The 13,613-nt window shown below is 52.9% G+C and overlaps 2 protein-coding genes across 2 annotated transcripts in view; one reads left to right on the top strand and one right to left on the bottom strand.

Moving 5' to 3' along the window:
• Nucleotides 1-7,049, top strand: part of LRRK1 (leucine rich repeat kinase 1) — an 83,414-nt gene extending 76,365 nt beyond the window's left edge. Inside the window, exons 33-34 of the mRNA XM_068959062.1 lie at nucleotides 33-134; nucleotides 1,766-7,049. Coding sequence (XP_068815163.1) covers nucleotides 33-134; nucleotides 1,766-1,943 — 280 coding nt within the window. The 3' untranslated portion in view covers nucleotides 1,944-7,049. The remainder of the gene's footprint in view (nucleotides 1-32; nucleotides 135-1,765) is intronic.
• Nucleotides 7,050-8,766: 1,717 nt separating this feature from the next.
• Nucleotides 8,767-13,613, bottom strand: part of CHSY1 (chondroitin sulfate synthase 1) — a 79,488-nt gene continuing 74,641 nt past the window's right edge. The window contains exon 3 of the mRNA XM_068959063.1: nucleotides 8,767-11,188. Within this exon, the coding sequence (XP_068815164.1) occupies nucleotides 9,596-11,188 (1,593 nt within the window). The 3' untranslated portion in view covers nucleotides 8,767-9,595. The remainder of the gene's footprint in view (nucleotides 11,189-13,613) is intronic.

The following is a 13,613-nucleotide window of genomic DNA, read 5'->3' as shown; positions in this document are numbered from 1 at the left end:
TTGACAGGAGGTCTCACTCGTTTCTGTTCCAGGAGAGGTGGGGATATCATCGTGATTGGACTGGAGAAGGAGTCCGGCACACAGCGGGGCCGAGTGATAGCTGTGCTGAAGGCCGGGGAGCTGGCTCCCTACGGGTGAGGCTCAACTACACAGCACCTTCCCCACCGGTTTCCCGGTGGCCGAGGAGGGGCTCTGGGGAGCTTCCTCTGCGCTGCCGGCACCGTCTGAGGAGGTCCCCGTCGGAGGAGAGGCGGTTGCTGGCATTGGGTGCGCAGGGAGGATTCATCCCGCACTGATGGCACAGGGCAGGCACTGGCTCTGCCCCGTCCAAGCCTCATGCTGGGCGAGCAACAGGCTTTCCCCTTGCACGGGAAGGTGCTGTGACCTCGATCCGGGCCCCAGAAATCCCCGCGACCAGGTAGCCAGCGATGCTGCAGGGAAGAGCGTTTTGCCCAGCGCGACGAACGCTGGTCCCGTCCGGCGGGCGCGGGCTCGCGGCACCCGGCGGGGCTGGCTGGAGCGCGGCGGGCGCGGGCCGGCCTTCAGAACAAGCAGCGTATTTACGGCCGAGCCCGGCGCGGCTCTGTGGCTTCATTCACGTGGATCAGGTTGAAGCTCCGGCTCTAAATGAGCACTTTGTGCTGCCGGCAGCCGCGGGCCGGGGGAGGTTCCTGGGACACAGGGGAGAGCAGTTACATACGGCCATTGAAAATGCTTCGTACGGCGAACGAGCATCCAAGTAAATAAATAACTGCTCGAGAGATGGGGCAGGGAGGGCGTTCCTGCTGATCGTTTAAATCCCAGTCTGGGATTGTACTGTTTCTGTCCAAACACATGGACGCTAAGCAGCGCTAAGGATTATAGGTGATCGTTTGTTACCGCTGGGCAGAGGCAACAGCAGATCAAAGAGCTCCTTCCATTCCCCCTACTTCTCAGCTGAGCGTCAGTGAGTTGAGAGTGGGATGTTTTGGGTTTTTTTATTATTCACAAGTCCCGTTAGGTTGATTTTACTTTACGCAGTTAATAAAAAAGCCTTGGGGAAGAGCTCTGCGAGGAGGCAGGCTGATAGGGCCGTTCCCGGCTCGTCCTGCTTTGCTGCCTGGCTGGCGCAGGCGCGGTGGCGACCGCCTCACCCTCTTTTACTGGCAGGACGAAATGACGAACGACCAGTCGCTAGCGCCAGCCTCATCCAAGCCCGTTACTCGCTTGGGTGGGGAGCGTGCTGCCGCGCGGGCGTGCGTTGCCGGTGAGCTAGAGCCAGGCTGTGCGGCGCGGGGCGGGCTGGCAGAGGAGGGGAGGGAGATGGCTTCTTAGGGGCAGTTAGAAACAACAAGCAGAGACGCCGTAGAGCCCTTGTCCCGGCGGGCCCCGTGCCCCCGCGGCCGGGCCCCCGCGTGCCGGGTGCCGGCGGCCCTCGGCAGCCTAGCGTGGTGCCGGCCCGTTTGCAAACGCCCAGCTGGCAGCGGGTGGGGAGCCTGCGGATTCAGGGAATCAGATCAGCAGCAGCTTCGTAATGTCGCGGCAGCCGCCTGGCTGCGCGCTTAGGCACCCGAATCCCTTTCAGACTCTTCTCCCGCGTCACTGAACCGCTTGCTTTTGCCGCGGCGTGGTTTCCGATTCCCCTCTTTGCTACGTCCTCCTTCCTCGAGGATTTGCAGCTTGTAAAAGGAGCGTCGCTAGCTGGCGAGGAGAGCCCGTGAGTCAGCGCTGCCGGCGCGCCCGCCCGCCCCTGACGCCGCGCTCTGCTCTGCTCTTCCTTTCCCAGGGCGCTGGTGGATGCTGCTCTCGTAGCGAAGGACACGGTGGTGTGCTGCTTTGCGAACGAAAACATGGAGTGGTGCCTGGCTGTCTGGAGGGGCTGGAGCGCCAGAGACTTTGACGTTTTCTACCAGGCCTACGAAGAGCTGGGAAGGCTCGAGACCTGCATGCGGAAAAGGAGGTAGTGCTGGTGGCGCTGGAAGGCGAAAGACGCAGGTGTCCTGCTCCGAGCGCGTCCGGACTGCGGGGCACGGCCCCGCGGACGGAGGGGGCCGGCTGCGCCCGTCGGCGTTGCTGCTAAGGAGCCTGCAGGGCGCGCGGGCGAGCCCCAGGCAGGGCTGCCGGCGGCTGAAGCCCAAGCAGAGCCCGAGCCGGAGCGGGGCCGGAGACGCACCCCGGCGGCGGGCGATGCCTCTGCGCTCCCGCGCTTCCTGCAGCTCCGCTCACGCCTCTCTTTGGAGTTTCCTTTTTCCCTGTTTTAAGTGGCCTCCTCACCTTCGACACGTCCTGCTTTTATGCCCCCAGCCCGGCGAGCTCGGGTAGCTGCAGTGGGCTCCTGCCCGGGAGCGCCGGCCCGTTGGGGCCCGCTGGCGGTGCGGCGCCCCGGGGGCTGATGCTCCCTGCTCCGGGGCTGAGCGCGCCCGGCCCCCGCGCTCCCGGACTGCCGCCCGCAGCCGGACGGCTCTGCGAAAGGCTTCCCCAGGCAGCCGCGGCGTCCAGCCCCTCCGGGTGGAAGAACCAGCGATGAGCTTTGGCCGGCCACTGCGCTTCTGGTTCCTAAAAGCTCCGCGGGTGCAGTGCTACCGCCGACATCCTGGAGAAGCTCCTGCCGAGGCTGCTGCACAGACGCAGGAAGCGAGCGAGCTGCTCAGTTGCTCTGTTGCAAAGTCGATGGCAACTAGAGCCCTATGCAAAGTGAAGCCGCTCCGACGAGCAGATAGATACTCCCCTGTGAGAGAGGAGGGAGCCAAGCTTAGGAGCTGTCCTTGCTCCACTCCTGGTTTTCTTGGTAAATCAGCTCTGGAGTCTCGGGAATTTAAGGAGCTTAAATTGCCTGTGTATCTGTTCAGCTTCCGCTCACTGCAGCTTTTATTTTATCTTCATTAGTGGCCTAGGATGATGTATTGGCTCTGAACACAAGCGTACTTAGTTATCCCGAGCGTGTACAGCAGTGTAAAAAGTGAGCCCAGCTAAGCACCCTGTAAAAAGTTGTACAGTTCGAATTTTTTTTTTTAATTTTTATTGTTTTTTTTTTCTATCTCAAGACACTTGTGTGGACTCCGAGCATCGGCAAGGCTGGCCAAGGCCGAGCGGGCAGGTTAACCGTGTGGTTCACGTTTCTGTTGCAGGCTGCTAAAATACCCTCCTTCAGACACAACAGCGTATCGGCAAATAAACAGCTTCCTCCCCCCCCCCCCCCGATGGCACTGGGTCAGCGGCGCTTCCTCGGCACCCCGCGCCCGCGGGTCTTGGCGCCTCTTTGCCAGGCGTTTTCACAGCTGCCCCGAGGGCTGGCGGCCTCTCGCTCCTGCCCCAGCCCCGCGGCCGAGAAAAACCGCGAGAAATGCTCCAGCGCCGCCCGCTCTTTCTGCCTCGTCCTGGGGCGCAGCAGCGGGCGCGTGGTCCTGCAAGCCCCCTGCCCGGGGCCTGGGGGCAGCGGCAGCCCTCTGCGCAGCGAGGCCGGCCGGGGGCCGGGCAGCGGCGCTCGGCCCCGCGCGGGCTGCCGCCTCCTGCACAAAGGCCGATTGTGCGCCGCGGCCCGTTGTTCTTCCCGAGCGTCCGACGGCGGCTGGGTACGGCCGGGGCAGCGGCTCCTGCCCGCGAAGAGGGCGGTTGTGCTTTGTTTTGTTCTTCCTCTTCCCTCCTCCTGCTCTCTGCGAGCGCGTCGTTTCGTTTCCGGGCGCCGGGCCTAGGAGAAGGCAAATAACGGGGAGCACGTGTCGCGCGGGACGTGGGGTGCTCCTACGTGCGCGCCGGGGCCCGGGGCGGGCGTCGAGGCCGCCGGCAGCCCCATAGCGGCTTTACCGCCGCTTGCCGCGGCGCGGGGCAGCGGGCCTGCGGCGCGTTCCCGGCGGGAGCAACCGCCGCCGCGGAGCACAAAGGGGCCTTTGAGCGCGGTGCGGGGCAGCCTGAGCCCTTCTGGCCTCTGCGGAGCGGCTCCCTGGCTGCTTCGGTCCCCCCCAGCTGCTGGCTTTCTCGGTTTCGTGGAGGACTGCCGCTGCCGAGCCGAGGACAGCGGGGGCCGGGGAGCGCGCGGGGGGCCGCCGCCCCCTCCCCGTCGCGCCGGAGGCCCTGCAAAACCCCTGGTTGGCTGGTAAAGGCGGCGTGCCAAACCCGCGCGGCCGGCTCGCCCCGGCCATCCTCGCCCCCCTGCCGCGGAGGGGCCGCCCCGCGCCCTCCCCAAGGGCGTTCGCCGCCTCAGCGACACAGAAACGCCACCGCTGTTCTTTGCGCGGGGCCTGTGGCAGCCCGGGAACCGTACCGCGGGCGAGGGCCGGCGCCCACCGCGGCCGGAGGGGGACCCGCTTCCTCCCACCGCGGCAGAGAGGGGAAGATTTGGCCGCAAAACCCTGAGCGGGGGCTCGACACGGCGGCGGCGCGGGGACAGCGAGGGCGTCCCGGGGGGGGGTCAGCCCCGCCGCAAGGCTGCGTCTCCCTGCGCCTGGCCTCGCGCCCCGCTCGCACGCGGCCGGCCGGCGTTTAACCAGCCCGTTTCCTCTCTTTCCTGGTTTTGATGCTTAAACCTGCGTCGCAGTTAAGTTTAAAGTAGTCGGGTGCCCGGGGCGGTCGTTCTGGGGTGGGTTTGCATCCCCCCCCCACCCCGCTTTGCTCTTCATCGTTAAACGTTCGCCCGACGGGTCTACGCCGGCCGCGGCCACCCCGCGATGGAAGAGCGCCTCTCCCGGGCCGTTTGCAGCCAAACCTGGGGGCATGGCAGGCTCCCGGGCTCGCAGCACGGCGCCACGTGCCCGGGCCTACCGCACGCGCCCCCGGCCCGCCCCGGCCCCCGCACCGACGCGCAGCCGTTTCGCTGCCGTGCCAAGCGCCCGGCCCCGCGCGCCGGTCTCTGCAGGCCGCGGAAACCGTCGCCGGGGGCTCCGCGCTCCCGCGCGCCCGGTGCGAGAGGGGCCGAGGGGGCCTGCGGGGCAGGCGGGGGCTCGCGGAGCCGCTGCCGCGCGCCGGCGCCTCCCCTCCCTCCCGTCCGACCTCGGCGAGACAAGGCCGCTCGTGCCCCCGAATCGCCGTGTAAGCACAGCATGCCAAAGCCAAGCCCTAGCTGGGGGCCAGGCGGCGGGTTTGGGGCGCCCCTGCTCGCCGGCGCTCTCGAGCCCAGCGCGCGGGCGACTTCGGAGCGGCTACAGGTCGAGGAGAGCAGAGATCCAAGCGCGGCAGTCAGTACAGCCGGCGCCGCGTGCGGCGCGCTAGCGCTCGCTGTTAATTCGGCTTTTTTCACCAAATTCCTAAATGGGCTTTAACGGGTGGCAGGCGGCTGTCGCGGCTGGCCGACGGTTTTGGTGGGCAGAAGGGGCTCCGGGCGCCTGGGAGAGCCACGGCGAGGGGTTGCAAGCGAGAAGCGCAGGCGCCACTGGCCGAAGCAGCCAGGTGAAACAGCGCAGGAGGGAGCCGGCGTCCGCGGGCGCGGGGCCAGCCGGGGCCGGGAGAGCCGAGGTGAGGCGAAGCCGGGACGCGGGCCAAGCGCCCGGTCGGGACGAGTCTGGAAGTGCTGCCGCAACGCTGCCCGCCAGCCCCGGCAGGCCCTCGAAGGCGAATATGGGGGGGAGGGGGGTGGATCTCAATTTGCTCCCGTCTGCGCGATAACGCTGTTCCCTGACCGCCAGGCACCAAGCTCGCACAGAGCTGGGCTCAAAAATAGTCGTTTAAAACGGCTCCACGTGCGGGACTGTCACAGGCGACACAGCGGAGGCCGAGCGTGACGTGCGCGAGCTGCTGAGCTGCTCCCCAAACCCGGCTGGCGATTTTTTAGTGTCGCTGAAAGAGGGGTTTTTTGGTTTTTTTTTTGTTTTTTTTTTTTGTTTTTCCAGCGAGCTCTTGAGCGAGCTTGGCTGCGCAAGCGGAATATTTTTAGCAAGTACTCATGCAAAAAGACTTAGTCTAATAATTTGCAATGTAAAGTTAGACCTTTAAGGAAAAAAACGCCAGACTAAGCAGCTTTGGGTTTAGTAGGGCCTTTCTTGCTGAGTCCGCTGAAAGGAACCGTATAGCCAGGTCCAGGGAAGCTGCTTGGAGCACAGAGCTGGTAACTTATTTTTAGGGCAATAAAAACCCCGCTGTGCCTAAAGGACCAAAACTTGAAATGTTTCCACGGACTCTGACTCTGCAAAGTTACGTATAAATATTTAACCTGTGACTAGTCGGGCTGAGCGCTACGGTCACAAACGGCAGCGCGGGGCCTTGCCCGGGCCAGGGCCGGCAGCTCGCCGGTCTCTTTACGCTGCTGTTTCTTCTTGAGCAAAGAAATAAGCTAAGAAAAGAGCAAAGAAAGACGCTCTTTTTTTTTTTTTCTTTTTTAACCCCGTGCCGCGTCGGTGGTAACATCACAGGCGGCGCAGGGAAGGGCGCCGGGTGGTAAAACCCGCCAGCGCGAGGGGGGAAAAGGCGCCTTTTGCGTCTGAAATCGTTTGCCCGAGCACGGGAAGCCTCTGGCCCCGCAGCGGCCCTGCGCGTCCCCGCTCTTCCAGGTTTCCAAAGGGCAGCAGCGCGTTGTCCTCGCTCCTTGTTCTTCTTTGCAGCCTGCAGGCAAGCAGCTATTCCCACGCTTTCCCAGGGCTCACGGGCTTCTCCGCGTTGAGTAAAGCTCGCCTTGAACCACGCAAACTGGGGAAACGGCACCTGCCATGGTCCCGCACCAAAAGTGCCTGTGGTCAGAGGGTGGCTTCGCCCTCGCTGGTCGGTGCCGCGCCGTTTCTTTAACGCTCGGCCAGCAAATGCGGCTTATTTTAGTATAAAGTGATTTTTATAAGGTTAGACTTTATCATAGAGGGCTATAATTTAAAATTTAACTTTAAAACAGATGATTACTTTTAAGCTGCAAGGCCATAAAATATGTGTGAATTAAGATGCGTGGCCTCAAGTTTGGTGTAAAACCTGCTTTTAATGCACCTTGAACAAATTTGGTAATTGAATCGGCATTGCAATAACTGAACAAAAACAATCTAATATCAGACGGGTGCTTTTCATTAGTTTTCTCCGTTCTCCACCTGTTATGGGCTAAAAAAAAAACCAAAAACCTTACATAATCATAAAAGTTAATAAATACAGTATAAATATAAGGCTTTTTTTCCCCCAGCCTTCTTGTTCAGCTCTTTTAGGGGTCATATTTTTCAAGCACTTTTCTGCAGCCCCAAATGCTAGTATTATTTTTCTTAGTCGCTAGCGTGAAGAAGCAATTCTGTAGTCCCTCCGGTGTTCCTGTTGGGGGGGGGGGGGGCTTAATTTTTCCCATAAAAAAGCCTCCCACCAATACTGAACAACTGTGATAAAACTGGCAGAGCTATTACCAAATAAGCGCTCAACACTTTTTTAATAATTCTTCTTACCGTGTCCTGAAGAGACAAAACGTCACGCAGTCACCGGCCCTGCCACCGCATGCTCTTTAAGGTGATGGTTGCGGATGTTTGTTAGCAGCAAAAGCGCTCGCGAGCCCTCCGTGACACCACCCAGGGAGCTCAGAGCAGCGGGAGCGCCCACCACGCTCCGGCGCGACCCACGAACAGACCGTGCTCCCTCTCCCAAAGCTTTGCTACGTGGCACAAACCTTATTCCAGGCCACAACGCAACACCGAGGTCAAAACGCTGGGTGAGAGATGCCCCCCCACCCCGCCTTTTGCCTTGCTTCACTCCCCAAACGTGAGTGACCTTCCCGCCTGGGCCCACGCAGCGCAGAAAGACGCGGACCGAGGCAGAGGACACGAGGAGCTCAGATTGCAAATAAAAAAAAAAAATCTTTATTGCATCTTAGAAGCAAATCTTAAAAAAAAAAAAAAAAACACCATGCACTGTATCCATCCAAGTACCTACATCCTTGGGACTGTCACCAAAAAACGATGAACATTATAAGACATCGAATCTACACTAGTTGCAGTTCATACTCCATACATGTGTAAACAATGATTATTTTTTTTTCTACTGGAATAGCGATTGCTCCATAAGATCCCCTCAAACACGGCAACAACCTAAGCATTGGTTTTTCTCCTTTCTTTCACTCTTCGCCACTTCCCAAAGAGTAGGTAAAGTGGAACTGAGAACGAGACAAAACGGTGCTGGAGGATGCAGTAGAAAAATATATTGTTCGCTGGTTTTTATTTTTTGTTCCTGCTGAGCAAGATATTTACAGGTAGGTAGGTAGGTAGGTCCCAATATATTATCATCTGCTTCAATGACATTTTCCATTCACTGTTGAAGTCTCAGTGGAAAGGGTTCCCTTTAGCTGGCTTTAAGGCACTTTATTTTGTATATTTTCTTTAACCTTGCTAGGTGTTAATTCACAGGGATCATGCTTTTCTTGTTTTCAGCCTCCCCATCCCCAGTTCCTCTTTTAGTATCAAAAAAATTCCTAAGCTTACTTAAGTCATTCCGAAAAATGTTAAGGAAATTTGAGAAAAACAGATCCATGAAAAAATACTTTAGAAAGTAATCTTTGGAGATCATTTACTGCAAGTATGATGTACACTACCTTAACAGTGAGAAGATGCAATACATTCCTAATATATATATATATATATTTACACACACATATATATATATATAAAATATTAAAATGACTAACAGATATTCAAGGAAAGGTCAAGAACCTAAAACAATGGATATTAAATAAATTAAAGGTCTATCAGATACGGAAAAAAAAAACCAAAAACAAAACTAGTAATCAAATAGTGTAATAATTGTTCCCATTAACATCATGTAACTGTCTGAACAACATTAATGTAATCCATCCGCCGCAGTACACCTTGTATATAAGCTTTTCAAAGGTATTACTGGGGATCTCTAATTTTCCACTGTGTACTGCTGCTTTGCTGCAAGAGATTCTCGTCTCCCATCCTCTCCCTTCCCTCGTTACACTTTAACTTGTCTTTACGACGTCGTCTCAGCTCCAGGCAGGACAGCGGTTTAGAATAAGACACAGAATCCATCATGGATTCTTAAAACATTAGATCCATATATGGACCAAATATAAAAGACAAAAATTGCTACAAGGACTAATCTGATAGCAGGTTGTGCTTACTTTCTCCCCTCCCTTAAAGTTGCCTGGCCACAATAAGTAGAAGTATATTTTTAACTGAAATAAGCAGCCATTTGAAAAACTCCTGCAGCTAAGACCCTTGCCATTGCCACGCTGATTTGTTTTGTTCTAATGCAATTTTTGGAAAATAATGGCTATTTTTAACAATAAGTAGACTCTTTGTAACGCAGCAGTCACAACAAAACATTTTGATACAGTGTTTTGTCACTTTGCTTGAACATTCAGGTCCCAATTTACAGAATCCTAGCAATGAAGACAGCAACGGAAAAGGTAGAAAACAATCTTTTGTTCATAAGGAAATTCTAATTCAAGTCAGACTTCTGCAGATCTGTCAGATCATTCTTAAACAAATTTTTGTTTGAAGGCAAATATTGATCACAGTTTTGTTTAAAAGCAAAAACACAACAACAAAAAACCAACAGCCTTGTTCTTCTCAAAATGAGCTCTTTGTAAGAAAACAACAATGATTTCTAAAATATATCCTGTGTGGTCTTTTAAAAGTGAACTATCAAAAAACATTTTCCCAAAAATAAATTAGATAATTAAAAAAAAAGTCTTTTCCAGCATAGCTGGACATTAGGCTGTCCTCACTGAGCCATTAGTATTGCTGCTTTTCCCAAAACTTGGGTCATTTTTTTCAAACCATAGTTCAGCCAGCTGTTGTGTCGACCCATAAGTTGAAGCTTTGGACCCCAAGCACATTTTATACTGTTTAGGATCGAGATTCGGGTCACAAAAAACAGGATGATGTACGTGGACTACTCCAATTTCTTGGCTTCGGAACGTTTTTAAGCCAGCTTGAATTACTTTGTTAAAAAGGTCTACGTCTTCAAGGCCCCAACCTTGGATGGAGACATCAAAGCCACCTGCTCGAAGAAGATCGCCTTTGTAAATACAGGTAATACCAAAGCCGTAGTTCCTCCAGAAACCTGTTTTCTGGGTGAAGGCAAAATGATTGTCACTAGGAACTTTTCCACTATAAACAATCTTTGGATCGTACTGGCTAAAAATGACTGGAAAGTATACTTGTTGACCCAAAACTGTATTGGCTCTACACCGCTGGAGAAATTCTGTGGTAAACACTAAGTCAACATCACAGAAGAAGAGTAAAGACTCATTTTGAAACTGAGAAGATCCGACTTCCAGAGCCAATGCCCTGGAGAACTCCCCAGACACCGGTAAGATCTGCATGTCTGCCTTGGGGTATTTGGAACGGAAATCTCTCATCAGCTCAATCTGCTTTGCTTTGTCCGGGTTCGAATTGGAATTGAAAAGCAGCACAACCAGCTTGACGTTCTGATTTGGAATGAGGCACGTTTTTTCAAAATTCCCCATGAACCTTGCAAACATGTCAAAGCGTCCAGAGAGAGGAATTAGGATGTTGATCTTCTTGTCTTTGAGCTCCTTCCTCTCTACTTTGGAGCCGGTGAGCTGGAACGGAACAAACATCTTCAGTGAATTGGAGAGGAAAGACAGAGATCCAGAATCCTGGTTAATTTTGCTGGCCAGCTCCTTGGCATCCATCTCTTCGTGCTCCATGAACTGGATCTTGCTGAAGGTCTGCTGCAAGTAAGCGTGCCTCCTGACAGGGACAGTCATCTTCTTTCCTTTATGCTTCTTGTACAGAAGCAACAAGTCAAGAACGTACTCCGCTCCATACATAGGATTCACTCTGCGATAGCCATATTGTATTTCCTTGAAATCTATGATCCTCCCCCGGGTCTTAGCATTCGCGTTGATCATTTCCATGACCTGCATAACAATGTCATCCAACGCTTCACGCTGAGAAGAGTCCATTCCTCTCCGAGGAGGCTGTCCATCGGCCCCGGAATACAAATACTTCCCCGTAAGAAACTCCCACTCCAAGATCTCCTCTCGATGCCGTGGCTGGAATCTCATGAAGGAGGGCGGCATCCCCAGCTGGAGGTCGTCCTTGTGGATTTCCGTATTGCTGTATTTGCTCATCAGGACAATTTCTCTGTGCAGCTGTACAGTCCGGTGGCGAAGCTCTGCTATTTTGCGACTCAACATGTAGCTGTGAAGTCTATACTGGTATGGTGGGTTCTTATTAGGATGCAACGTTATAGCTCTGTGTATTTTGCTGTTCCTAAGGTCTCTGATATAGCCTTTTTTGTTCTGTTCATAATTTTCATAAAACAGCTGCTGCATCTAGAAGACAGAAAGGACAAGTTAAGTTAGCATCTCGGCAGGGCTACAATTTCAGCAGCGCTGTACTTGTGAAAGTTCGCCCCCGCTACCCCTGCTGTGAGAAAATTCCCCCTTGCTGGCGCGGCCAGGCGGCTTTCTGAATAAAGCCGTTCTTGGTCTTAGGCACAGGTTGTAGCAATACCAGCTGCTATTCAAGGAAATTAAGAGGATTATTCATTGTAAACTGGTGAAAGAAACATCTACTATGGATTATTACAGCCCATTCCAGAGATATCACCATCATCCAAATAACCGAGCAGTAAGTAGATCATAAGGTCATTTTTTCACAAAAACACTGCACCACCAGGGGAAAAAAAAAAACATGAAATTTTCATTATAAAGCCCTTAGTAGTCTCCTGCTTCCTCTGGGCCGTAGTAATAAAGGATACTATATACATAATAAAAAGGTATGGTGACACTTTTTCTGTTACACCCAAATGAGGTTCAGGCATTAAGCCCACAGCATACAGACATGAAAAATGGAGCTCGATGTATGTTTTAGCCACGATGCCAAATGTGCTCTTCAAAGTATTGCATTACCAAACAAAAAAGATTAAAAAAAGGCACAGCTCCCCTGTCAGTTTTAGAAATGTCAACAGAAAATAAAAGGGATGTGAAATTACTCGCATGCTAGGTAATACAGCATAAATATGTATGATGGCATAAAAAGCGTCCTTACAGTGGAAATTGCTATTCCAGAACAACAAGATAGCAAGCTAAGATTAGATTCAGAAGCCTTGTGGAAAGCCACAACGTAAGCAAAGTAGACAAACCAGCTTTACAGTTTTCCATAGCTCAGGCAGTAGCTGATACAAGGAAAGGCGTGTGCAAGCCAGGATGATAATTTGGGAAATGTAATCTGAAAAAAATAAAACAAAATCCCAAGTCCAAAGTTATATACCAGCCTTGACAGCAGACATTTTAAAAGATCACAGGCTGATTCTACATCAAAATACAAATGCCACCAACCTGCCAGAAGAGCAGGCGCTACTGCTGCATTTCCTATAGGATCCAGTCTACATTGCTGGCCACAGAAATTGCTACAGGTAATACCATCAATAAAGCATGCATAAAAAGGCTATAAAAATTAGCAAACAGCTAAAATCCAAAACGCAGGAGAGGGTGACTTAAATGTAAATAGGGTAACAATTAAAATGGAGCACTAAAATGAAAATCGCACACGCATCCCTTAGACAGGGCAAGTGACGCTTCTGCCAGCTGTTCGGGCACAGCAGAAGCCCTTCCTTATTAGGCCTCCAATGGCATTTTTCCCATTATTGTCGACAGACATTGAATCTAAGGGATAAACTTACACCTGGATTTAATCGCCGCTACCTTAACAAACCAGATGTGCACATACTTAAACCTAAAGTGCAGCACATCGCTGTGGACAGCACAGGAGCAACCCGCATACGCTCAGAATTGCTCATGTGGATTTTAATCTGAACAAATGGAATTGATTTCAAAGGAGGAAGGAGTTTCAGCTGGACTCAGAAAGAAAGTACATTTATTCATGGGTCAGGACAAACCCCCTTGTCACCCATTCCTGCCCAAGTTCCCCTTCTTCGCCACTCTCCCCTTAGGTCCTTACGCCGCCTTTTACGTCTGAAAGCAATTCAGGCCAGAGACCGTCTCTTATTAGATATCATACAGTAATGCGGCCAAAGGAGAACATCTTGGCTAGGGCCTCTTGGCAAATCAGAGATGAGCCATCTGTCAAGATGTATATCCCTTTAGCAGTTAAGCAAGATTTAAAAGCGTGCTATAGGTAGAGGTTAGCTGGGCTAATCCTACGTCCAGCAGAGTTATCCAAACTGAACGAACCTCATGTTCTTCCGCTCTCCCGCAGTCTGCTCTTCCCATTTCACTTGTGACTCTCTACTAATAACACTATAGTTTTTTTTGGTCCACTCTGAACCTTGCCGTTTCTGTTCAGGGCTCGAGGACGGTGGCGACTTCAAATCGCACCCGCTGGCTCTCAGCCTTGCAAGCGCGGCTCGTTGCGGCGGAGAGCTCGTGCCGCAGGCACAGGACCAGCCACACGCGGCAGACCCGCACGTGTATTTTTCACTCCAAGCTGACTCCACTGATCTAGCCTCTGTAACACACAACTAGAAGTATTAAGTGCATATAGCAACAAGGTGTATAGTTACAGGTTGCAGATTTCAACGTTTTAACTGTGATCCAACCACTGGCACAAGCTTTCCAAAGAACATTGTGATGTTAGATAAATATTCTTAAAAAACACTTCATTAGGGAGCTACTATTTAAAGGAAAATTGACAATGGGACTTAATTTCAAACCTTGTTTTCAATTTATAAGAAAACAAAATCGAGACCATGCAGCCTGCATGCTTTTCACTCCAAAACTCCCTTCTAGGGCATTC

The sequence above is a fragment of the Struthio camelus genome, chromosome 12 (assembly GCF_040807025.1).
Source record: "Struthio camelus isolate bStrCam1 chromosome 12, bStrCam1.hap1, whole genome shotgun sequence".
Lineage (NCBI taxonomy): Eukaryota > Metazoa > Chordata > Aves > Struthioniformes > Struthionidae > Struthio > Struthio camelus.
This window is presented reverse-complemented; position numbering and strand designations above follow the sequence as displayed.